The sequence below is a fragment of the Leuresthes tenuis genome, unplaced genomic scaffold, assembly GCF_036924035.1.
Source record: "Leuresthes tenuis unplaced genomic scaffold, fLeuTen1.0.hap1 SCAF_14, whole genome shotgun sequence".
In the NCBI taxonomy this organism is placed as follows: Eukaryota; Metazoa; Chordata; class Actinopteri; order Atheriniformes; family Atherinopsidae; genus Leuresthes; species Leuresthes tenuis.
Genome location: NW_027325368.1, coordinates 26,728,566 through 26,756,214, shown reverse-complemented (window position 1 = coordinate 26,756,214; position 27,649 = coordinate 26,728,566). Strand labels below are relative to the sequence as shown.

At 43.9% G+C, this 27,649-nt stretch overlaps 1 protein-coding gene across 1 annotated transcript in view; it reads left to right on the top strand.

The window, feature by feature from the left end:
* The window catches only part of LOC140268614 (dnaJ homolog subfamily B member 6-like), a 44,199-nt gene that overhangs the window by 7,926 nt on the left and 8,624 nt on the right, over positions 1–27,649 (top strand). The window contains exons 3-6 of the mRNA XM_072363547.1: positions 11,718–11,827; positions 15,565–15,630; positions 26,899–27,009; positions 27,208–27,351. Of these exons, the coding sequence (XP_072219648.1) occupies positions 11,718–11,827; positions 15,565–15,630; positions 26,899–27,009; positions 27,208–27,351 (431 nt within the window). The remainder of the gene's footprint in view (positions 1–11,717; positions 11,828–15,564; positions 15,631–26,898; positions 27,010–27,207; positions 27,352–27,649) is intronic.

Here is a 27,649-nt window from a genome sequence, read left to right as displayed (position 1 = left end):
ACGACCCACTCTGACCACGGCCGCTCCCATAGGGAGGTTTTGTAATTAATCAATCGCATTTTAATCGCATATAAATATTTGACCTGAGAACAGTGAGAAGCAATTTTTTTCACATGGATTTTAGTTTACCATTGAATAATGACCAACAGACCAAGACCAACAGACCAGTGCAATGTTTGCCATAAAGTGTAGCAATAGCATATTTAAATATTAGATTAGATTAAATTAGATTCAACTTTGTCATTGCACAAAGTACAGGTACTGAGACAACGAAATGCTCTGATATAGTACATATCAGAGATTCAGGTAGCCTTTAGGAAGGTTGACTTTGTTTTTTAAGTAAAACACAATACTTTCAAGTACATTCACAACATTGGAAACCCTGACTTTTAGAAAACATCTCTCTGTTGTTTCAGAGGCCATAACAGACTTTTAAAAAATCGAATCAATTTCAGTCCAACTCTCATTAATCTTGGCCAAAACAATAAACAGTTAAACATGAGGTGCCAGTTGCACCAACAACATAATTAATAGTTCAACATAAAGTGTACCATTTCAAATAAAATAAAAAAGTGCCAGTGATTGACCTCGATCCCTCCTATTCTTCCAATATCTTGATGAAAAATAAAATCTCTGTTGCATAGGCCACTGTTTGATCAACATTTCAGTAACAACAAGCCCACTGGCCTCAGGATGCCTCAAAGACTACTTCTTCTCTTTCATCCAGTTGCTGAGACAAACTAGCCTGTTTACATTTTCAGAGCTCAAAGCTGCCCTCTTGTTTTGAATTATGTTACCTGCCAGTGAGAAAAGTTTCGCACAAGGGACAGAAGTGGCAGGGCTGCCCACATACTTGCGAGCCAGGGCAGAAAGCTGTGGATGGGCCCCCTCGTGAGTGGACCACCACTGCAATGGGCAATCTGTCTCACTGATGGTGGGCTCTGCCCTGTAGCGGCCTAGAGCCCTGTTGGGCCCCTTCTCTTCCTTTGATTTAGAGGGTGCATTCCCACTGAACCTTTTACAGTTCCTCTAACCTTTTGGTTAGAGGAACTGGGACCATGGTCTTAGCTTCTTGGTGGTGTTGTTACTCCTTACTTTTCACGGGTTTTGTTTTGTTGTTGAGTGGCGCTAAAGTAACACGTCTGTGGCAGACGGCTGCGTCACATGAGTCCCTGTCAAAGTCCCCGACTCATGTGCGAATGCAAAATGAAAGTTCCCCTGCTTTTCCCCTGGGGAGAGGCAGTTCTTATCATGAAATTCGAGGTGGACAGTTCTTAGAACTGCATTCTTAGAACGTCTCTGTCCGAATGCGACTACAGTATGAATTAAACAGCAGGAGGCTCCTCTTCTTTGCTGTGGCTCCTCTATGGGTTCTGGAGTGGCTCTGTCTGGTTCTTTTCACAGTAGTGCCTCAACGCTGGTCCACACATCCCCTCGCTCTCCTTTTGGTAGACACTTTAGGTCTACCAAAGAGCTCGCTTCCCTTATATAGCCACCCCTTTGCTAGCGAAGAAACAGGACAGCAGCAACAGCCATGATACCCCAAAGACACCAAATATATGTACATATACATGTATACATATTTAATCAACATTTTTTTAAATGACAAAATAAAGTAAACTAAATGTGTTGTGTTTCATTGACAGTGCTGTGTCCAGTAAATAAGTTCGAAACAAAGACAAAACATTATTGTATTCTTTCACCTAAGAAGTGAGACCTTGTGAGTGCAAATTAACTGTTGCAATGTTCTGGAAAACCGTGAGTGTTTTGGCCTTTTTTGTGTGGTGAGCCTGGATGAATATCGCCGTATTTCATTGCATTTGCGGATATGGCCGTCAAGAAATCAGAATCAGGTTTATTGTCACATCAGATTTAAAAGTAAAAAGGTGGGTGAAATTCATTTTCGTCCATGGTTCCCATCATATTGTTATTCCATAGAAAGGGGGCGGTCAAAAAGCAAGAAAAGAGAAAAACAAAAAAGTATAGCATTAATAAAACAGTTGGTGAGTGTTTACCTGCATGGTTTAAGGAGGGTCTCGAGCCTCTGCAGTCTGTCCCACTCTGCTGTAGTATCACATGGTGAGCTTGTGCTTCTGTTTGGCTAGAGTAGCCTTCACAGCCTCTTGATTCTTCAGCAGATGAGAGATCATAAATGGTGTTTGATGGGGTTTTTTGTTCTTACTAACGAAGTCCCACCTTAAACAGAAAGAACCACACAAGAAATCAATATAAAGTTCAGCTTTTGCAAAAGGGGAGAGCCGTCGCTGCTTCAGCCACAGGTGTATGTGTCTAAGCAACCTACAACAATCTCCGACTCCCTCATTGCAGCAGCCTGGTTTTATTCAGAGATAAGAAAGGGGGAAGAGCTTTACAAAAACAAAGGGTTTCATAGAAAAATCAGAACGTCGGTCGTTTACGTATGCATCTCCAAATGGAGGCAAATCTGCCAATTAGAGTGTGAGACCTTGACCACAATCATACAAAGAGATACATCAATAAACTAGTGTGAATCAGCCATTGTTGGTTTGTAGTGTGAACTCGGTTGACCTCTGGAAGACTCCGTCCTGAGGCATCTCTCTTTGTTCACAAGCACCCTCATTTCCTCGCCACATGATTGGAACTAAATGCAGTATATGTCATATAGGACGTGTATAGTAAAGCGTAAGAAATGCAGTTAAAGCATAGCAATACAATTAAAGGCACAGTAAGGTAGTTGTAACACAGGGTATATCATGAGATAAATGTTAAAAACCCTAACAGTGTTGAATTCCACCTTGTGGAAACATCCTGTATCAGTGGCTCTTTGTCTTGTTCTAGTTCTGTTTGCTCCTTTTGCAGTTCCTCTGTGTTTGAGGGGCTGTGTTTAAAATGCCCTACTATCTTACGACATCTTGCCAATGTGCCTTTGAACCCGCTGTCAGCAAGGCAAACTACGATAGTCCTTTGCAACACGTGAGCTACACACGGCATTTTCTGGAATGTGAGCTGTCTCATTGCAGCGGTCATGGTTCGGGTACAGTCTGTTCCGATTGTGGTGACCTTTTGTGTCACTTCCCAGGCCTCTGCCTCAGACTCAAAATCTTCTGCCACGTTTTCAGCAAAGTGCCTAGTGGTGGTCTTCTGGATGGTCAAGGCAAATGAGGGAAGACGCCACTTGATGTCAATAAAGCGAGGTAATTTGAATTGAAAAATCTTTCTGCATGGCAGCTCATATGTTGTGTCAGACAAAACAGTTCCCAGGGGAAACTGTTTGTCTTCTACCACTCCAAGTGGTCTACAGTCGAGTGCAATCCAGTGAGCCAGGGAGTTGGTTATTTTTTCAGACGTGGACTAGTGCTCCAGTATAATCAGTACGCCTGAAACTCATCCAGTAAGAAACGTTCCGCGGTGCAAAAATGAGTGCGTTAATTTTTGTGATCATCTTAATTAACGTGTTAAAGTCCCTAAAAAATATAAACATTTTTAACTTTAAGGTTAATCTGGCAAAGTTATTCAGTTGCGGAAATGTTTCCCAGTTCAGAGGTGAGCCGTGTTTGATTCTGCCGAAAGGTCAGAAAGAGAACCCTCGCATACTCCATACAGAGAAGCCGTAGCTGGAATTCAAACCAGCAACCATCTTGCTGTGACCTCCATGCATAACTCATACATGCATAAAACAAAATAAGCATGGGCGTTTTATGCGTTCAAAAAAAACTGTTGGTCACATTAACCTACTACAGAGTTCATTAGCTGCACTGAACAGCCAACCAAATCATCTGAAAAAAGCCTAGATGAGGTCCAGCAGAGCTGATGGTGCGTTACACACCAGGAGACACTCACAGACGGGCTGGAGCCAGAGCTTTGGTGAACAGAACAGAAGTTTTGGGTCAGCGTCAGGCTCTGGTTCATAAACAGGACTTTACTGCTTCGGTTGAAGAGATCCAACAAGGCCTTCTGGTGCCCCTGAGGAACAGCTAACTTTGCTGAGTCTACAGATTTATTACTCCCTTTACACAATGTCAGCCTGCTTATCAGCTTCAACAACTTTAAAGGTGACTTACAGGTACAGCTCAAAAATTAGAATATCTTGAAAAAGTTATATCAGAAAGTGAAACTTGCATATTCTATAGATTCATTACACATAGAGTGCAACATTTCAAGCCTTTGTTTCTTATTATGACTTATTATGGCTTACAGATAATGAAAAGCCAAAATTCAGTGTCAGAAAATTAGAATATTGTAAAAATAAACAAAGGAAATATATATTCAATATTGGAAACTCGTGGTGTCACACCCTAATCAGCTAATGAACTCAAAACACCTGCAAAGGTTTCCTGAACCTTTAAACGGTCTCTCAGTCTGGGCTAGTAGGCTACACAATCAAGGGAAGACTGCTGGCGTGACACATGTCCAGAAGACAGTCACTGACACGAAGGGTAAGCCACAAAAGGTCATCGCTGAAGAGGCTGGTTGTTCACAGAGAGCAGTATTCAAGCATATTCATAGGAAGTTGAGTGGAAGGAAAAAGTGTGGTAGGAAAAGGTGCATCAGCAACAGGGACAACTGCAGCCTTGAGAGGATTGGGAGAGCTTCACAAAGAGTGGACTGAGGCTGGAGTCTGGACATCAAGAGCCACTACGCACAGACAAATCCTGGACACGGGCTACAAATGTCGCATTCCTCGTGTCGAGCTGCTCCTCAAGCAGAGAAGTTCAAGGAGAAAAATAACTGGACTGTTGCTCAGTGGTCCAAAGTCATCGTTTCAGATGAAAGTAATATTTTGCATGTTATTTTGGAAATCAAGGTCCCAGAGTCTGGAGGAAGAGTGGAGAGGCACAGAATCCACGTTGCTCAAGTCCAGTGTAAAGTTTCCACAGTCAGTGATGGTTTGGGTGCCATGTGATCAGCTGGTGTTGGTCCACTGTGTTTTCTGAAGTCCACAGTCAACACAGCCATCTACCAGGAAACTTCAGAGCACTTCATGCTTCCTTCTGCTGACAAGCTTTAAGGCGATGCAGATTTTTTTTTCCAGCAGGACTCGACACCTGTCCACACTGCCAAAGGTACCAAAAGCTGGTTCAATGACCATGCTGTTACTATGCTTGATTGGCCAGCAAAGTCACCTGACCTGAACCAAGAGGAAGATGAGAGACACCAGACCCAACAATGTAGATGACCTGAAGGCCGCTATCAAAGCAACCTGGGTTTCCTTCACTCCTTAATCATAATAATAATAACTTTAATTAGTATAGCGCCTTTAAAAGGACCCATGGTCGCCTTGCAAAAACATAGCCGAAGAACATGGTCACAGACCAACCAACCAGCAAACAAACAAGCAGAACACAAGATATCACAGATAATTTAACAGACGGGGTGAAGGGGATTACTGGTTGAAAGCCGTGTTGAACAGATGAGTTCTGAGGATGGTTTTGTAAGTGTCCACAGATGGGGCATTGCGTATATAAGAGAAGAGAGAGTTCCAGAGGTGGGTGTGGCAAAACCGAAGGCCCGATCCCCAAAGGTGCGGAGTCGGGAGCAAGGAATGGATAGCAGGACTCCACTGGAGTCAGTGGAGTTCAGGATGTGGTGTGGAGATGGAGGAAGTCAGACAGGTACTGGGGGACTTGTAAGTGAGTAGTAGGATTTTGTATTTTATGCGGAACTTGACTGGGAGCCAATGGAGCTGAATGAGGATGGGGGTGATGTGTTGCCAGGGCCTGGTGTGAGTGAGAACCCTGACAGCTGAGTTCTGGACATATTGGAGCCTGTCCAGGGTTTTGTTGGGAACCTGGAACAGGACACCATTGCAGTAGTCCAAATGGGAGGTGATGAAGAGTTTTTCTGCCACAGAATCGGAGAGTAATGGTCAGAGTCTGGAAATGTTTTTCAAATGGAAGAAGGCAGATTTGGTGACGGATTTGATGTGAAATTGGAATAAGAGGGAGGAGTCAAAGAGCACGCCCAGATTGCAGACCTCTGATGGTGGAACTATGAATGGTCAGGAAAAAATCTCCAACCTTCCTGAGTAGGGTCCTGGGGGCTACCACCATGCGCTCTGTTTTTATTGCTGTTTAGTTTGAGTAGATTTGATGATATCCAGGTTTTTATTTCAAGGAGGCAGTTGACCTCAGCAGTGCCACAGGCTGATCGCCTTCATGCCACGCCGAATCGATGCAGTAATTCATGCAAAAGGAGGCCCAACCAAGTACTGAGTGCATAGAAATGAACATACTTTACAGAAGCTTGACATTTCTGTCAGGATCGTGGGAAGGTAGGACCCAGATGCAGTTCTCTTTTAGATAAAAAAAACAAGGTTTATTCGCAAAACAAGACAGGGAGCATGAACAAAGGGCACGGCAAAGCCGGATCATCAAAATGACTTGACTACAAAAAGAACTATGACAAACAAAACGAGGCTATAACAAAAGAAGGCTATGAAAAAAAACACTAAACAAACAAGGCTATGAAAAACACTGACTATGGCTATGAGGCATGACACCGGCCTTATCTTTAGTGCAACAAAGCATGGAGGGATAGTGAGGATTCTGCAGTGACTGAAAGTAAACCAGGAAGCTAAATACTGTGAGGGGAGTGATCAGTGACATGAGGTGCAACTGTGAACAATTAACCAGGTGACTAGAGTGAACTGAACGTGACAGGGGAAAAACATGATTAACATAAACTATGACATGACAGACTGTGACAATTTCTGTTTAAAATATCCTTTTTTATTGATCTTATGTAATATTCTAATTGTCTGAGACTCTGAATTTTGGCTTTTCATTAACTGTGAGCCATAATCAGAGTTCGCTAAAGACTGTGAATGTGCAGCAGCCACTTTTCATCCCACTGTTTTAACAACTTGGTCTAGTTCAACGTTGGACTGAAGGAACTAAGGCACAAAGAGGATCAGTTCCAACTCTCAGAGCCTGAACTTCAGAGCAGGGAAATGGAAGCATCTGAGAAATAACTCCATCCATCATCTGCCGCTTATCCGGGGGTCGGGTCGCGGGGGCAGCAGCTTGAGTAGAGAAACCCAGACGTCTCTGTCCCCGGCCACTTCCTCCAGCTCTTCCGGGGGGACCCCGAGGCGTTCCCAGGCCAGCCGAGAGACATAGTCTCTCCAGCGTGTCCTGGGTCTTCCCCGGGGTCTCCTCCCAGTGGGACGTGCCCGGAACACCTCCCCAGGGAGGCGTCCAGGGGGCATCCTAACCAGATGCCCGAGCCACCTCATCTGACTCCTCTCAATGCGGAGGAGCAGCGGTTCTACTCCGAGCCCCTCCCGGATGACTGAGCTTCTCACCCTATCTCTAAGGGAGAGCCCAGACACCCTGCGGAGGAAACCCATTTCAGCCGCTTGTATTCGCGATCTTGTTCTTTCGGTCACTACCCACAACTCGTGACCATAGGTGAGGATGGGAACGTAGATTGACCAGTAAGTAGAGAGCTTCGCCTTCTGGCTCAGCTCCCTCTTCACAACGACGGGTCAGTGCAGAGCCCGCAACACTGCAGACGCCGCACCGATCCGCCCGTCAATCTCCCGCTCCATTCGTCCCTCACTCGTGAACAAGACCCCGAGATACTTGAACTCCTCCACTTGGGGAAGGATCTCATTCCCGACCCAGAGAGAGCATTCCACCCTCTTCCGGCTGAGAACCATAGTCTCGGATTTGGAGGTGCTGATTCTCATCCCAGCCGCTTCACACTCGGCTGCGAATCGCTCCAGTGAGAGCTGAAGGTCACGGCCTGACGACGCTAACAGAACCACATCATCTGCAAAAAGCAGAGACCCGATTCTGAGGTCGCCAAATGGGACACCCTCAACGCCCTGGCTGCGCCTAGAAATTCTGTCCATAAAAGTTAGGAACAGAATCGGTGACAAAGGGCAGCCCTGACGGAGTCCAACTCTCACCGGAAACGTATCCGACTTACTGCCGGCAATGCGGACCAAACTCCACCGGTCTGGCACCGGTCATACAGAGACCGAACGGCCCCTATCAAGGGGTCCGGCACTCCATATTCCCGGAGCACCCCCCACAGGACTCCACGAGGGACACGGTCGAACGCTTTCTCCAAGTCCACAAAACACATGTAGACTGGTTGGGCGAACTCCCATGCACCCTCCAGGATCCTGCCGAGGGTATAGAGCTGGTCCACTGTTCCACGGCCAGGACGAAAGCCACACTGCATCTCCTGAATCCGAGGCTCGATTATCCGACGGATCCTCCTCTCCAATACCCCCAAATAGACCTTACCAGGGAGGCTGAGGAGTGTGATACCCCTATAGTTGAAACACACCCTCCGGTCCCCCTTTTTTAAAGAGGGGGACCACCACCCCAATCTGCCAGTCCAGAGGCACTGTCCCCGATGTCCACGCGATGCTGCAGAGGCGTGTCAGCCAAGACAGCCCTACAACATCCAGAGCCTTGAGAAACTCAGGACGGACCTCATCCACCCCCGGGGCCTTGCCACCGAGGAGCTTTTTGACCACCTTGGCAACCTCAGCCCCAGAAATGGGAGGCCCTGTCTCCGAGCTCTCCGACTCTGCCTCTTCCGAGCACGTGTTGGTAGGATTGAGGAGTTCCTCGAAGTACTCCCCCCACCGACTCACAACATCCCTAGTTGAGGTCAGCAAAGCCCCGTCCCCACTGTAAACAGTGTTGACTGTGAGCCGCTTCCCCCCCCTGAGACGCCGGATGGTGGACCAGAATCTCTTCGAGGCCGTCCGGAAATCGTTCTCCATGGTCTCACCGAACTCCTCCCAGGCCCGAGTTTTTGCCTCAGCAACCGCCGAAGCCGCGGCCCGTCTGGCCTGTCGGTACCTATCAGCTGCTTCCAGTGTCCCACTGGCCAAAAAGGCCCGATAGGACTCCTTCTTCAGCTTGACGGCTTCCCTCACCACTGGTGTCCACCAGCAGGTTCGAGGGTTGCCGCCACGACAGGCACCGACCACCTTACGGCCACAACTCCGATCAGCTGCCTCTGCAATGGAGTCACGGAACATGGCCCATTCGGACTCAATGTCCCCCACCTCCCCCGGGATATGGTTGAAGCTCTGCCGGAGGTGGGAGTTAAAGCTCCTTCTGACGGGGGATTCTGACAAACGCTCCCAGCAGACCCTCACAATACGTTTGGGCCTGCCAGGTCTGATCGGCATCCTCCCCCACCAGCGGAGCCAACTCACCACCAGGTGGTGATCAGTTGACAGCTCCGCCCCTCTCTTCACCCGACTGTCCAGGACATACAGCCGCAAGTCCGATGATACAACCGCTGTTGCTCTCGCTGCTACATTGAACGCTGTGTACCGCTCTCGGTGTGCTAACGTTACATTATCGGCATGTTTCTGATAAAGATGGAGGTCTCCAGGTACAATTGTTTAATGAGCTTAATATATCGAGTGTATGTCACTCGTAGTATTTGCGCCGGCATATCAGCCTCGCAAACAAACTTTAATAATCTATTATTAAAATCCCCTGAAATGTCAAATATAAAAATACAGATATTAATGTAACTCTGGCGAGACTGAAACTGATTAAGCAGAAATACAGTGTCAGTGAGCTGTCACAGCAGACAGCTGGAGCGGAGCTCTCCACAGAGCCCATGCGTCTTTTGCCCGCTGTCATCATATGCAAAAGTAATAATTGCATTTACAGATGCGAGCACTCTGCCTTGCCTTGTCAACAGGAGAGGAGAGAAATGACAGCATAGAACGTATAAAACCCAACAAAATGCAGTAAAAACGTTTATTCATGTAATTCACGTGATTTATGAGTACTTATGGGAAGCGCGGATGGGCTTTGCGCATTTGGCACAAACACACAGCCGTTGCGCAAGGCTTTATACGGCCTGTTGATATCTTAAGGACCTAACTGGTCACACCTGGGAGTATATGTCATGTAGAGATTGTTTTTACATGACATTACAGCTGAACATATAGCTTTCATCCACAAACCAACGTGGGAGAGCCCGAAGACGCATGTGCCAGACGCACATAGGCATGCGTAAAACCAATTTTGACCACTTCATGCTGCGTATTTGCTTTCTTTTAGTTAACTTTCGTTTCTTTTGGATTCTTGTGCGTGTTATGGAGCCGTTTCGGTCCATATTTGTAAGCCTTTTTTTCCTGGATTAAATTTTCGGAAGTTGAAACAAGTGGCATTGGAGTGTGTGATTGAAAACCACCGCGGTCTGCTTCTCCTCCTCCAGTTGCCGAGACTTTGTGTCTTTAATAACGCTTATCTGTAAACATGTGTTAATCATATAAATTGCATGAACAGAAAGAAGGGACTCGCCTGTTGATTAACGCACATTTCCTTAAACTGAAAGCCTTGTCGGAATGGTGGGACGTTTGAATGTTGGAATAGCGGGATGTCGGAATGGTGGGACGTTTGCATGTCGGAATGGTGGGATGTCGGAATGGCGGGATGTCGGAATAGCGGGATGTCGGAATGGCGGTATTTCGGAATGGGTGTTGCCACCCCTGGCAAACAACATGGTGGCGGCATTTGTCTCTACGTGAGCTCACGCTGGTGCACCACGGTGCACTTTCTCTGACCTACGCTACACCTCCACTGGCTCTCCTCAAGGCTGTTTCCTCTCCCCACTGCTCTTCATCCTCTACACCACATGAGTCAAACTCAAGGCCCGCGGGCCACATCCAGCCCGGCTTGCAATTATATCTGGCCCGTGAGATCATTTTATATTATTGTTACTAATGGCCTGGCGATATGAAACGCTGGTAACACAATAAACTACAGATCCCATAATGCAGCGCTTCAGCTGCCTTCCCAAGCACTTTCCGTGCCAATAAAGTCTAGTGTCTGTTGCTGCAAGTTATAGGGAAGCTAGCCCCTCATGATGCCGAAGAAAAAATTTGACTCTAACAGCATATCACTGCATCATACACCAGGAGGCACTATGGGGCAAAGTCCTGAAGATGGACCATGTAATGAGCACTGTGACGCAAACCTTAAACTTTATCCGAAATAAAGGTTTACATCACCGGCAATTTCAGTCCTTTCTAGGGGAGATAGATTCAGAGTTTGCCGACATTCCTTATCACACAGAGGTGCGTTGGCTAAGTTGGGGAAAAGTTCTCAACAGAGTTTTTGAGCTCAGCAAAGAAATCTGTCAGTTCATGAACAGTAAAGGAAAAGACTCCACCGTTTTGCGGGATGAAAAGTGGAAATGTGAGTTGGCGTTTCTGGCTGACATTACAGATCATCTCAATGCCTTAAACCTTCAGCTCCAGGGACGTGACTGCATGATCACTGACATGTATGACGCAGTAAAGGCATTTCAAGTGAAGCTGCTTTTATGGGAGACTCAAATGCACCAGTGCAACTTGCCTTACTTTCCCTGTTGCCAAGTCATGCTGAACCAAGTCGGCACAACGGTGTTCCCAAATACACACTTTGCTGATAAACTGAGCGCACTGTGCACGGAGTTTGCACGGCGCTTTGGTGACTTTGAAAAACAAAAAGCGTAAGCGTAGGTAGAAGCGTAAGACACACTTTAGCTTGTGCATGTGTGTGGCAAAGCGCCCCGAACTGGAAGTGGAACTGGGCCTCTGTATATGGGACACCTGATCAACGAGTTGAGCTAACCGGCACCCCAATGCTACACTGAAATTAAGGACAGAGAGAACAGTGTTTATTGTTATAATCAGTGTTTTAACAGCTAAATAAGTGCAATAAGCACTCTTCTTTAAACATTGATCACCTTGTGTTTTGTGGCAGGTACAGAAAGCTCGCTTTGAGGTGGCACCCAGATAAAAATCCAGACAACAAGGAGGATGCTGAGAAGAAGTTTAAGGAGCTGTCAGAGGCTTACGAAGTCCTGTCAGATGGTTTGTATCACAAGATGAATATAATCAACAGATGCAGAATACTAATAAGAATAAGCGCCTTTAAAAGCGCCTTTCAAAAAACTCAAGGGCACTTTACAAAACAGATAAAAACAATTAATAAAACAAATGTATAATAACAAATAGAAGAAGACAGTGCAGTTGAACTTAAATATGAAGTCTTAAACAGATAAGTTCTGAGTCTTGATTTGAATATGAGAAGAGAGTCAATATTTCGGATGTCAGGTGGTAAAGAGTTCCAGAGTTTGGGGGCAGAGCGGCTGAAAGCTCTGCACCCCATGGTGCTGAGGCGGACAGGTGGTACAGTGAGGTGGATGGAGGAGGAGCGGGCTGAGGGAGCGGGCTGGAGTGTGGCGACGTGGAGGAGGTCAAATGGCGGGGCAAGAGAATGGATAGAGAATAGCCTTAAAGGTAAACAGAAGGAGTTTGTAATTGATTCTGTGGATGACAGTGAGCCAGTGGAGCTGCTCTAGGATGGGGTTGATGTGAGGATGGAGTCCTTGTTATGATCCGGGCAGCAGAGTTATGGACGAGTTTAAGCTTGTGGAAAGACTTCTGGGGGAGACCAAAGAGGAGAAAATTACAGTAATCGATGCGGGAGGTGACAAGACTGTGGACAAAGATGGAAACAGTAAGGGAGGGATGAAGTCGGTTTATATTGCGAAGGTGGAAGTAAGCAGACCTGACGATGTTATTGATGTGGGAATGGAAGGACAGAGTGTTGTCAAGGATGACACCCAGACTCTTAACCTGAGGGGAGGGGGAGGGGGAGGCACCGTCGATGGTAAGAGAGAAGCTGTCAACTTTGGATAGTAATGATTTAGTACCAGTGAGAAGTAACTCAGTTTTTTCACTGTTTAATTTCCAGAAGTTGGAAGTGAACCAGAATTATTTCAGATAAGCAGGAGGCGAAGCAGTGGAATTGGATGTTGAATTTACGAAAAATGTTGCTGAGAGGGATGAGATAAATGATAAAGAGAAGGGGCCCCAGGACTGAGTCCTGGGGCACACCTGTAGTGACTGGAGAGGGGTCGGATCTGAAGGATTTGAGCTGTATGAACTGGGTGCGGCTGATGAGGTAAGAATGAAACCAGTGGAGGTGGGTGTGAGTGATGCCAATGGATAGGAGTCTATCGAGGAGGATGGAGTGAGAATAGTGTCAAAGACCGCACTGAGGTCGAGGAGGATGAGGATGGAGAGTAGGCCAGAGTCAGCTGCAGTGAGGAGGTCATTGGTTATCTTTAGGAGTGCGGTTTCAGTACCGTGGCAGGGACGGAAACCGGACTGAAAGGGCTCATAGAGGGAATTCAGAGTTAAGTGGGAGTGAAGTTGGGAGGATTTTGGATATGAAGGGTAGGTTAGAGATGGGGCGGAGATTATTGTAGTTCTTGGGATCTGAACCAGGTTTTTTTTTTTATATTGGAGTGACAGCTGCAGTCTTGAAGAGAGATGGAACAAATCCAGTTGTAAGTGAAGAGTGGATGGTGGCAGTAATGAGGGGGAGGAGAAAGAAGAGGCAGGATTTGACCTGGGATGTGGGGAGAGGATCCAGCTGACATGTGGAGAGCTTGGATTTCCTGATGAGGTTGGAGATTTCAGTCCGGGCAGGGAGCAGAAAGCTGGAAAAAGGCTGGCAGTGTGGGAGAGGTTCAGGTGAGGGGAGAGGCAGTGGGTTTCGGGTCAGTTGCTGGTGAAGGTCGTGGATTTTGTTAATAAAAAACGGCATCATGGAATTACAGGTGTCAGTTGAGTACAGATGGGGGGGCAGAAAGTCAGGTGGCTGGAAAATATTATTAAGCAGTGAAAACAGAGTCTTGGTGTTACCGTCATTGGAGTTGATTAGACCAGAGTAATAATTAGATTTAGCATGGATGATGGAGTCCTTGTAGAGTGAAAAATAGGTTTTTTGCATGTCTTTATGAACAGTGAAACCAGTTCTTCTATAAAGCCGCTCAAGCTTGACGGCCTTTAGCTTTCATGGACCGGAGTTCAGGAGTGTACCAGAGTGATGTTGAGGAGAAGGAGACTGCCCGTGTTTTCACTGGTGCAAGAGAGTTTAATATGCTGCATAATCCATCATTATAGAGTGAGACAAGATCATCCGAGGTGGGAAATCAGGGATCAAGGTAGAGTCAGTACTGGACCAGAGGGTGTCAATGTTAATCCTGTTGATATTCCGAAATGAGATGGGGCGCGGAGGTGTGACTATAGAAAGGGAGAGGACGACATTGAATGAGAGGAAGAAGTGACAGAGACCTCCTCCCCGGCCATTGCCACGGGGACGAGAGATGTAAACAAAGCCCAGTGGACTGGATTCATTGAGTTGCCAGAAGTCATTGGGCTGTTGCCAAGTTTCAGTTAAACGGAGAAAGTGAAGTTTGCGGTCAGCAAGGAGATCCTGGGTGAACTGACCCTTGGTCGTAAGTGAGCGGATGTTGAGCAGACCGACGTTGATGGCAGAGTTGTTGGGTTTGACCGTAGCGTTAGCTGACCTGGATAGGCTGGCCAATGCGGTTTGGTCAACAAACTGAGCGGTGTTCCTGAGGGGGCGGCGAGAGGTAGACCAGAAGGATTTTATTGCTTTCGAGTTGTCCTGGTGGAAATTCCTCTGGGACCCACGGTGGATGTATCGCCAACGAGGAAGGCGAGCGATGTCCAGGTGATTCAGCACCAGCGGCGGAAGCTCAGGCAGATGACAGCGGAGCCAGAAAAGCTCAGCGGCTGTGTACCGAAGTAGCCCAGCCACAGGGCGATGACAGGAGCAGCCAGTTAAGCACGAACCAGATGCAGGGTTTGCTGGCCCACATTTTGATCCGCACAGTGACCAGGTAGATCCACAAGCCAGGTGCCAAGTGACAGGAGCAGGCAGGTAGGCGATTATTTGTCTGATTTCACAAAACGCTGGAGTGCTCGCTAAACATCCATTGATAGATAACTGTCACTGCTCATACATAAGAGCAACTACATATTTGGATTGGGTCATAAACCCATAAACACTTAAAAGTTACCGGTGAGCAGCGGCAGCAAGTCGATCCAGCGTCCACTCATTTTCAGGTGTGTGAATACTGCACTGTAGCAAAGTATATCTCTCTCTTTTTATGTGGAGCTGTGTGAAGAACTCACCTGCAGTAGACAGCAGTCAGAGTGCTGTTACTGTGGAGAAGTAAAGAGTTTCCTGATAGACGAGCTGAAGCTAAAAGCTACCGGACGAGCAAAGTTTTCACCATTAAAAACTGATTGAAACTTCAAAAGTTTTATATTGGCCAAGAAAACACTGTATCGAACAGTTGACGAGTCTGTGATACAACATGGATGTTGAGGCAGACATCCTGCACTGCTGTGTGATGCATGCGTTATTCTGTGTAAATATCCACACTGCAGCTCTTAATCTAATCACTATGATGGTTTGAGAAGATTTAAATGGTGTCTCTGTTGTGTGTAGCTTTTAATTTTGGCTTGCCCATCAGGAAACCTGCTTCTCTACAGCAACAGCGCTCTGACTGCTGTCTACTGCAGGTCAGACGATGACTACTCTAAGGAGCTTCATACAACACCACTGTACAAACAAAAAAGATGTCTCTGAAGAAGTCGAGCTCAGCCGTGTGAGGGGATCGGATACATCATCTCTCTGTCATCTTCACGGACTCTTGTTTATTGTTGAAAATTGGTACTGTCATTTTTGTTTTCTTCTGTTGCGACTTGTTCCTTTCTTCTTCCAGCCAACAAGAGGAGCATATACGATCGTTATGGCAAAGAGGGGCTAACGGGAAATAATGGAGTCACAGGTAAAGTTACCCTCCGTCGTTTCTTTGTTTGTCTTTAGTCTTACCTGAAAAGAACTCGTAAAGGCACTGAAAGAAGGTTGTACTCCTGTGAAGTAGCTCTTCGATGTAGCGATCAGAGCTCTTTGTTTGTTGAAGCAGAAGGTGTTTTGATGGGCAAGCCAAAACTAAAAGGTATGAAACTTGAGATTTGAGTTGTTTTAGATGGCAAAATGTTTGCGCTTCTCCTGGTCCCCTTCTAAGTAGCCTTTAGCTCTAGTTTGACCATCAGGCAACATCAGGTTCTCCCAACAGAGTGCACTCTGACTGCTTCTAAGTACTTCACAGCCCAAATACACAAATGCGTTTGATTGACATCGGATAAATACTTGATCTCTTTTGTGTTTTTGGCAGCAGGATTTTGATCATTATGCTAAAACATTCTTTTACTCTCATGATTCCGGAGACAGGTTCACATTTGCTAACATTTTGCGCCTGCCTTAAACTGTGTTTTGCCATTTAAAAAAGAAAAAAAAGAATTGACTAAAGAGGCTCAGTTGTAAGTTAGTATTAGTGTCTTGGACTTTTTACGAGTGGTTTCCATGTCAAAGTGCAGAATTAAGTATGGTTTCCTAAAATGTGTCGCACATGGTTTACTTTTGACAAGGAGCGATAAAGCGGCGCCTAAATTTTGCTCTTGATGTGTCATGTGGTAGACTGATCATGGATGGAGGAAATGTCAGACAACCTGGTTGCCGGTTTAGCTCGATGGGTTGAGTAGGCATACCCTACACAGATGCTTAAGCTCCTTGACCAGCCGTCCCCGGTTCCAGTCGTGGCTCTGGGCCCTTTGCTGCATGTCCTTCCCCTCTTGCTCACTCTCTGTCCCTTTTCCTGTCAAGCAACTCTTCAATAAAGGCTGCTTGTGCTGAAAAAATTTTTAAGAAAAAAAAAGGAACTTAAAGACGACATTGGGCCTCCATTTTGGATGGTAATTTGAATGATTGAAATTGTTAATTATTTTAAGAATGTCACAAGTTCTCTTTTTAAAATATTCATTTTTTTTCTTATTTTGATAATGTATTGATGTTTCATATAAGCTGTGCTGTGAAACAGATGTCCTAAAGAGCTGTGACAGGAACTTGCTCACTGTGTGGAAAGATTTTTCAGTGGTTTTATGCTTTTGTGCTTCAATGCTTTTATTTACTTGTCGCTGTTCATATTTTTGAGTTGCTCTAATATTACCATCCACGTTTTCACCTACGTTGGTTCTGGTCCTGAGATCACTAATTGAAGGAGTGCAGCAGTGTATAATTCCATTCAGTTCAGTTTTATTTATATAGCGCCAAATTACAACAAATGTCATCTTAAAGGGGAACTCCGGTATTTTTAAACCTAGACCTTATTTCTGCCTACTCACAATCTACTCACCAAGAACAGTTTGGTGAAAGTCGGCGTCCTTCGGGAGCTATTTAGATAACTCGTGATCGGTGTATATCCATATAACGGAGTGAACGGGCAGAGACGATTCAGCCTCTAAATAAGGTAGTATCTGTCTTTATTTCACCAATACTTTAAGAAGAATGAATGAATGAATGTGTACTATTGCTCTGTTAGTTCATAGCTGCTGTTATGTGGCTACTTGCAGCTATAGGAGAGCTAGCGGAGGGAATTTTATACACACCTCTACTGGGACGACTTCCTCGAAATGGAAAGTTTTAAGCCTAATCTTAAAGGTAGAGAGGGTGTCTGCTTCCTGAACCCAAACTGGCAGCTGGTTCCACAGAGAGGGGCCTGATAACTGAAGGCTCTACCTCTCATTCTACTTTTAGAAACTCTGGGAACAACAAGTAAACCTGCAGTTTGGGAGCAAAGTGCTCTGTTAGGAAAATATCTTTCAATGAGATCTTTAAGATATGATGGAGCTCGGTCATTAAGAGCTTTATATGTGAGGAGAAGAATCTTAAATTCTGAGACAGGATGTTCCTGATTTTAGCAATATTTGTCAATCAAAGAATGACACATTCTGCACTTGACTCCTGTAAACTGGCACACCTAAAAGGATTGCACCATTTGAAAATATGCTATCTCCTCCTTATGTCTTTCTGATGAGATTTGACATACACCTCTTTTGCTTGTTGTGGCCATGTTTAATTTATTTTTTGTCCACCTGCTCTTTATATTGCTGGACAGTTTCTCCCTGAAGCGCTCGGGTCCAAAGAGAACATCTTCAGTTTTGTCTGAATTTAGAAGCAGACAGTTCTGAGTCATTCAGGTCTTTATGTCTTTAAGACAGGCTTGTAGTCTGACCAGCCTATTGGTTTCATCTGGTTTCATAGATAAGTACAGCTGAGTATCATCAGCATAACAATGGAAATTAAACTAGCACAGAACCCTGAGGAACTCTGACTTACTCTGGTGTGTGAGGAAGATTCTTCATTTACAAGAACAAACTGGAACCTATCAGATAAATATTACTTAAACTATTGTTTGGAAGATAAAGGCTCCTGATTATTATTACAGCATAATTTTTTCATATCACATATGACAGTATGCACATTTTTTAAAGTTGCTGAGCATTCTAAACACACCTCAGAAGATTGTAATACATTTGTCAGTTTTTCATTTCTTTTTCTCAGATGAAGTAGAGGATAAAAGTGATGGAAGTGATGGTTTTGTTGCACCTCCTCAGGCCTTTATGATAGCTTGAATCCGTTCCGCCAGAAACTTTTTGTCAGATTGAGATCTGGACTGTTTGCTGGTCATGTCATTGAGCTGATGTGTCTTTGCTGGAGAAAAGTTTGAACCCTCTTTGCTCTGTGGAGAGATGCGTCATTATCCTGAAAAATGAGCTCAGCATCACCAAACCACTTTTTGATTGATGGAATGAGTCCACCTGTACATGACGGTTATCTCCGCTGGTCCTTTACCTGACATCAGCCCCATATCATCAGTGATAGTGGAAATGTGCTGGTTTTCTTCAGCCAGTCATCGTTTTGTTTTTTGTTGGACCAGCTTTGACTTCTTCTTTGGTCTCTTTTACAATCTTCCCGTTCTGTTTGTACTTTAGACCCAGCTGACTGGGAACATCCGACATCTTTTACCACACTGAGCTGAGTCTAATAAACCTTTACCATTGATTCCACTGACAGCTCTCTGGTTGCGGCCATGTTTCCTAGCAGTTATCCAGCTGCAACAGCTCATTAAGATCTGTAAGAACTCTCCTTTGCCTATTTAGACATATTTCGGTACTTGTTTAAGAAATGCAAATTACAAGCTGATTCAGTATTTTTTTCCTAAATCATTTTTGTGTTGTATTAGTGTTTTTTTTTTTTTTGCTACTTTCTGAATGAACATCTTTTAAGAGTGGTGTAACCATGATGTTTTCCAGGGATTGTAGACACTAATTTGTGTTGTTACTGCTTTGGTAATTATTAAAAAGGGAAAACTGTAACCCAGTTCATTCATTACTTAATTGTCATTTCCCCAACAACATTTGCACACGTGCAGCTCCATATTCTCATATTACAACTATGCTTTACTGTTAGGCCAACATTCTTTTTTTTTTTTTTTAAAAGGAATGTCGCAATGACTTAATGGTTATCTAGTGGTTGGTGGTGGAGTGTATCTCAATGTAATTTCAGTATTGCTAATACTTGACTGTTGGTTTGTTTTTGTTTTTCAAATTTTCCGTTGTCGAACATTAAGTACAGTTGTAAATGATCCACATCCTTCGTTCTTCTGAAGAGTGCAGACTCCGCTTCCTCCTGCTGCTTACTGCTTTATTTGCTTTTAAATCATTCTACTTCTTTCCACTAGTCTTGGATATAATTTTATTATTTTACTGGTATTCTTTTTCTTTTAAGTGTATATTTGTAACCGGTATTAGCCCTCCTGTTTGCAAAGAGAATCGAACAGAACAATGTCTCCTAACCCCGCATTATCAGTTAGCTGCACAGAGTGTCTCTTTGTGAGGACAACACAGCTCGAGAAGAGGATTGAAACGCTGCAAGAAATTTGTGCGAACGACTTTTGACTCTATTGACTCTATTATAGCTCCTGTACAGGCTGTGGAGCATTCATGTGCTAAAGGACTAACTCAGATCTTTCTACGCGGGATAACAGCTGATTTGGAGCCTCACACTGCAGACCTGGCTGACACACTTCCCTGGATGTGTCCAAATGACACTGAAATATCTGGTGAAGCTCCCAAACCGACTGACATCTCTTACTGGAACAGTGTTGATGCCAAACCAAAGTCATCAACCCCAGCCAGGACCTGGTCTCATGTTGTCCGTGGCAGAGGTAAACCCAGCGTGAAACCTAAACCTCCAGCACTCGCACCACCACCTGAAGTCCCATTACATGATAGATACGATCCATTGACTCCACATACAATTTGCAATGATGAATGTAATGCAAAAAATAATCAAAACAAGAGAAATGGCCCCAAAACTCAGTTAAGGGCGAACCAGAATACCAGAAGAAGCCCAAATGCCACAACCAAGGTGAGGACTACAGAAGCAATCGACACCTCCACACAAAATGGAATAGATACCATTCTGATTGGGGACTCTGTTACACAACCTGTCAGAATGGCAAAGACAGAAAATATAACTTTTTCTGTCTTGCCGACCATTCTGTCTACACAGCCAGATGGCATGAAGATCATTATCCACACGGGGTCTTTTGATATTCTGAGAAGGAAGACTGGCTCTGAGATCCTGAAGAAAGACTTTTCTCTGCTGTTGGAGAAACTGTGTCACTATGGGGCACACTGTGTCTCCATTTCAGGCCCCATTCCTACTGTGGGTAAAGGGATTGAACTTTTCAGCAGACTTCTTGGTCTGAATACATGGTTATCAAATGCATGCATCGCCCATGGGATTAAGTTCATTGATAACTTCAATATCTTTTGGAACTGTAAGGAGCATTTCAGACCTGATGGCATGCATCCAAATTGAACTGGTTGCAGATCACTAGGTGCACACTTACATCATGCTGTTGGTATGGCAAACCCAAACATGACTGTACAGATAACGGTGAAGGACACAGCAGCGAGGCAAACATTCAGCGTTCAGGGTCCCTGCTATAGTGGTCATACTACTGACAGCTGTTCTGAGAACAAGCTGGGACCCAGTAGGATTCCTGTATTAGTGAGTAAAAGAAGGAATCCAAAACAGCCAACTTGCTGGGTGAATCTATCTAATCTGTTAACGGTACCACGTACAACTCAGAATACAACAGAGACCAGTGTAAACTCCACAAAGCTACTACTTAATATTAGATCTCTGTCCAATAAGTCACTGTTAGTGAATGACTTCATAATTTCGATTTTCTTTTTCTCACAGAAACATGGTTAACTGAAAGCACAAGTGCTACTGTTCTTAATGAAACAGCACCCCCAAATTTTAGTTTTATGGATAAATGCTGAAATGGGAGGAAAGGTGGGGGAGAAGCTGTCTTATTTAAAGATACATTTCAGTGTAAAGAGATCTCATTCGGTGATTTAACTTCTTTTGAATATCTTAGTTTTATTTTAAAGGGTGTTCCTAAAATTCTGTTCTTAATAATTTACAGATATCCAGGATACTGTGCAAGATGAATTTTCTGAATTATTGTTATCTCGACTGATTTTAACCATTTTATCTTGACTGGGGATTTTAACATTCACATAGATAATATGAAGGATGGTAATGCCAAAGAATTTTCTTCTGTGCCGGACATGTTTGGTTTGTGGCAACATGTAACAGAACCGACCCACCTTCGAGGTCACACTCTGGGCCAGGGCTCATGTACAAAGACTTTCATGGATTTCCTACTGAAACTTGGCATACGCTCAAACCCAAATGCCCTCCCACACAAAAATATCCAGATGTATGAATCTGTGCATACGCATGAATCCAAGCACATTTCCTTTGTACATCCCAATCAACATGCAATTGAGCGCACTTGTCAGAGTACCCGACTCCTCCCTGTCCATGCCCCTACTTGAATATGCAAATCCTATTTAAGTGAGCCCTGCACCTGCGATTTCCCTGTCTGCACGATTAGAAAATAAAGAAAAAAGAATGAGTAAGACGGGGAAAAAAGAAGAACTTCACAGAAAGCGAGATGGAGGTGCTACTTTCTGAAGTGGAGGCCTGCAAAAATGTACTCTTTGGCACGCTGTCCTACGATACAAGCAGCAAACATAAGAGGAGTGGGTGGGGAGAGCGTGAGTGAGGCCTTTAATGTTGTGGGGTCAGAGAAGCAAACACAAGCAGAGTTGAAGAAGTGGTCCGATATTAAGGTGGATGTGAAGTGGAGAATGGCTGCCCACCGCCTAAGTGTGGCCAAAACAGGCGGGGGGAACAGGAGAAGAGGGGCCCACCCTGTTTGACCAGAGAACTATGGGTGACACTGCTCTCTCGTGGGTGTGGGAGTGTGGGTGACTGATTACCCCCATGGTAAATACCTGTACTTGTGTAACTCACAACAAACGTGTTCATACAGTAACCAGTGCAGAAGTGCGCCGGGGAAAAGGTGAGGCTGATTAAGACATTTCACACTTTATGTACAGGGTTATTAACATTTGCACACCGATACGCTCAGGGGCTTGTTAGAAAGATCTAAAGATGTTGTTTAACCAGCAAAAAACAACAAGTTACTAACTTTAACCACCAACTATGATGCTGTGAAGACGGGATAGAAATTGGGGGCGCACATGCTCAATGCACGTCACGGGGAATAATATTAGGACAATTACACGAATAAAGTTACTCACCAAGAAGCCACCCATCGCGCACTGTGCCAGCTTGTAGTCTGTTCCCAACAATTCTGTTACTGAATGTATGAATCGTGCGTTGAACCAGGCCACCCCCACAAAGCATTTGCGCATCACATACGATCTGCACATTGATGGAATGAAAATGTTTCCTGTTGATATACAAATTCATCATGTGATGGCGCTTTTATAGCACTGTGTGTGCAGTCGATAGCTCCGATTACATTAGGAAAACCGGCTCTCGCTTCAAATTGCGCTTCAATGTTGGCCTGTTCAACTGCATTGTGGGAATTTGATATACCTGCTGAGATGCAGATAATCCCATCCCACTCCGCTGGCATGGCTCGGCTCAGGGGCGACTGGCACAGTCCCAATCGGTTGGCCAGCTCCCTCTGGAATGCCCCGGTTGCTAGGAACCCCAGTGTGGTCATCACCTGTGGCACAAGCAGCGCATGGCTCCTCGCTGTGTTGCGCTCCAACGCCGGCCGCAGCTCTGCTCACAGTTCCCTCAAAAACGGCTGATGAGCCAGTTGTCATCATCATGTGCCAGCAAATCCTCTGTCTCTTAACACGTGCTCTCTTCCAATTGCACCATTTGCAAAGTCAATACTGCGAAAGCAGCCATTGTTTTTAATGGTATGCATTACAACACTTTGCGCATGCTTTTATATCCACTTGTGTAATTGCAGACACATGGGTGTGTTAATTCATCAGTGATAATTGTTCATGTGTCTCAAATGTGCACATCACTCAGTCTGAGGACAAATTGTGTTCACATTTATTTATTATAACAGTTTCCCAACATCACCGCTAAGTGTCACCAAAGAATCAACATCTGTAGAAAAGTGCGTACGACAGCCCTGAAGTTGCCGTGAGACACTGCACATTTCACTCTTGATACATCTGAGTGTTGACATAAAAAAGGGCATACGCCACTTTTTTGTGAGTATGCACCCTTTGTACATGAGGCCCCAGGTCATTTCTAAAGGTGTTGATATTTCTTCTGTTGTGGTTATTGATTTGGCCTTGTCTGACCATTTCTGTATTTTATTTGATTTATTGATCACTCAGAATGTTCAAACAACAGCTTCCCAGTTAAGAAGAGGTACATTCATGAGAAAACAAGTGCTCAGTTTAGGGAGGCCATAGCTATGTCACCTACTATGAGCGCACAGTCGGTTGACGGACTGCTAAATCATTTCAATAAACTATGAATATGAACTTTGAATGTTAAATGTTTATGCATTTAGCAGACGCTTTTATCCAAAACAACTTACAGGTAAGCATGAAGGGTAAAGGGGTCTTGCCTAAGGACCCCTACTGGAGATAGTACCTTTCATGCAGGGGGTTTGTACTGAGGTCTTCCACACGAATGGTGGCAATAATACCGGTACACTATCCAGCAAGCTTAACGTAAGTGGAGGAAAACAAAGCTTCAGATTCTCTGTGAGCTGTATAAACAAAGTCTGCGTAGTTCTAACAATGAGCTGTGCAGGGCCAGAGAGCTGCATTTATCTGAGATGATTAATAAGAATGCCAACAATTCTCCAACTCTGTTTGCTATGGTTGAAAAACAATGTCACAATTTAATATTGTTGATTTAAAAATCCTGGAGGAAACAGTTCGGCATCTGAAATCAAATGGTTGAAAAACTCACAAATCCTCCTAAACAGTCAAACCCAGACCTCCTCTCCACTGAGAAATGCAACGAATTTGCCAAAATTTTCACCAAAAAAAAATCTAAATAATTAGACAAAACATTAACTCCACACAGACAAACAATAAAACTAATAGGTCTCTAAAACCTAGAAATAACTCAGACGTTATGTCACAATTTAATATTGTTGATTTAAAAATCCTAGAGGAAACAGTTCGGCATCTGAAATCAACAACTGACTTTTTAAAAAGTGTTTTTACCTCAGTAGAAAATGATCTCCTACAAATAGTTAACAGCTCACTGGCATCAGGTATTTTTCCCAAGTCACTAAAGACAGCTGCCATTAAGCCACTCCTAAAGAAGAGAACTCGAGACGCCTCTATGATGAACAACTACAGACCTGTCTCTAACCTCTCTTTTAAATCCAGGATTATGTCAGAACGTGTAGCGGGTGAGAGAGGACCTGAATGCAGAAATTCAAATGAAAACTCCTGATTTATTCCAAACAAAGAATTCACATACCTTAATAGCTGACAAAACCTAACTGTGACTATATATATAAAAAAACTTGTAGAATTGACTAAGTCAATGACAAAACCTGACATGAGCAAGACCAAACCTGAGACACCATGAGTGACTGTGTCTTGGCCTGAGTGATGGTGAGGATCTGACAATGTGCATGGACAAACTAGGAGAATGAATACTGAGGAGGGTGATTGGTGAGTGAATGCAGCTGATGACAATGAACACTGGTGGAGTGATTGAAGCTGATGACCAGACCAGAGAGAGACTGAGGAAGGTGAGGAAATGGCAAGGCTAAACTGTAAACTAGAAACTTAACAGAAACACAGATCATGACAGAACATAAAAACATGACAGATTATTGAGAGGGTTATATTTAACCAACTCAATGACTTTTTGAATGAAAGTGGAAGTCTTGATAACTTTCAATCAGGCTTCTGACATCATCACAGCACTGAAACAGCTCTGGTCAAAGTGTTAAACGACTGATTCTGGTTATGTTTCAGTCCTGGTTCTGTTGGATCTCAGCACTGCGTTTGATACTGTACATCACAGAATCCTGTTGCACAGGCTGGAAAACTGGGTTGGACTTTCTGGGGCGGTCCTTAACTGGTTCAGGTCCTACTTAGAAGGCCGGAGTTATTTTGTTACAATTGGCAGCTATGAATCTGAGCGAGTGGCCATGACTTGTGGAATCCCCCAGGGGTCAATTCTTGGACCTCTTCTGTTTAACTTGTATATGCTCCCTTTCGGTCAGATATTGCAGAACTTCAACATCAATTATCACATCAGTTATGCAGACGATACACAACTTTATGTGTCTTTGTCACCAGACGACTGCAGCCTAGCAGACGTACTGTGTCAGTGTCTGAAGGAAATAAGCACCTGGATGAGAGAGAATTTTCTACAATTAAATGAAGACAAAACTGAGATCATTCTGTTTGGTAGCAAAGAGAAGAGGGTCAGCATTGGTAAATATCTTGAGACTCGGGCCCTTACAATCACTGACCAAGTTTGTAACCTTGGAGTGTTGATAGACTCAGATCTGACTTTCAGCAGTCATATCAAAGCTGTCACCAAGGAAGCTTTTTACCAACTCAGAAACATCAACAAAATTAAAGGTTTTCTCTCCCAAAAAGACCAGGAGAAACTCATCCATGCATTCATCTCCAGTAGACTCGATTATTGTAATGGTCTTTTAACTGGACTTCCCAAAAAGAGCATTAAACATCTGCAGTTCATCCAGAACGCTGCTGTTAGAGTTTTAACCAGGACTAAGAGATTTGAACACATCACACCAGTTTTAAAATCTTTACACTGGCAGTCACAGAATAGATTTTAAAAGCCTACTGATGGTTTACAAATCCCAGAATGGTTTTGGCCCAAAATACATCTGTGACATGTTCAGAGAATATAAACCCAGCAGAGCTCTTAGATCCAAGGACTCAGATCAGCTGGTCCAGTCCAGAGTCCAGACTAAACATGGAGAAGCAGCATTTAGCTGTTATGCTGAAAACAAGTGGAACAAACTGCCAGTGGAGATTAAACTGTCACCAAATGGAGACATTTTTAAATCCAGGTTAAAAACATTACTTTTCTCATGTGTCTATGCTTGAAATCTACACAGAATGTTTTGTCTAATTTTGACTGTTGCTTGTTTTTAATCATTTGAATTGTTTTCTTTCTTTGTTTTCATTTTATTTGATCTATTTTTAAAGCTTCTTCCACTCCCCACTGCAATGCTCTTATTTTATGTAAAGCACTTTGAATTGTTTTGGACATGAAATGTTCTATACAAATAAACATGACTTAACTTGCCTTGACTTGTTTATAGGCCAGCATTTTGCCAGTTTTTATATGCTGACACAGAACGGGGGTAATGTCTTCCTGGAGTTACAGAAAACAGTTGCTCTGTGAAGGCAACCACTTCATTCAGTTTGGCAGTTCCGTCAAGGTTCATGCCAAATATGCTTGACACAGTTCTTATTATTTTTTTTATTTTTAAATAATTTCTTCATTATTATAAATATTGTTGTTATAATGGATGCAGATTGTATAGATTGACATGCACAGTGGCTTGCAAAATTATTTAAACATTCATTCAGTTGATTCCTAATCTTCATTAGCATGTCAGCAAATTGTGTAACATTCTGACACTGTGAGGTTTACAGGATTGTAACTTTAGTTACAAGTCAGATACATCATGTTGGGGTGTCTATGTCTGAGAACAGATACTACCTACTACTGCAGAAGAACACTGATGCTAAATGAAAGGGATAGACACTGTCTGCAGACTTGCCTTTGATCTGAGTATACACTCTTAACAGCAGTTTTCATGATTTTTCAGGGGGACCTTTCCATAATGGAGAGCATTTCCATGAACCGTTTACATTCCGTAACCCTGAAGATGTTTTCCAGGAATTCTTTGGCGGCAGAGACCCATTTGCAGATTTTTTTGGTAAGATGTACTTGCAAGTCAAAGAAATTGATGGATTGCTGAAATAAAGGAGATCAGCCAGCTGCCTGTTCCGATTTGGAAGTTTTGACTAAACTGCAGTTATGTATGTCAGGATAATTATCCTCACCTCATTATGCATTTGTAATTTACAGTCCTCTTAAACTGTCTCTACCTTTCTCTTGTACCCTGTCTTCTCAGGAGCAGATCCATTCAATGATGATCCCTTTTTCAGCAGTGGTAGACGGAATCAAGGCCGGGCAAGTCGTAGCCGGGCAGGAAACTCATTGTTTGGAGGCTTTGGTTTTCCTCCATTTGGTGCTGGTTTCTCACATTTTGACCCAGGTAAGAAATTATTCACTGAAAAAGTGACTGTTAACTGTCGTCAGTAGCTGGAAAAAGTTACCGTTAACTGTCATCAGTTGCTGAAAAAAGTTACCCTTAACCGTTACCACTTACTGAAAAAGTTATTGTTAACTGTTATCACTTACTGACAAAGTTACATTTAATTTCCACCTGTTACTGAAAAAGTTACCTAACTGTTACCACTTATTTGAAAAAGTTACCATAAATGTTACTAGTAACTGAAAAAGTTACTAACTTTTACCATTCACTGAAAAAGTTGCCATAAATGTTTCCAGTG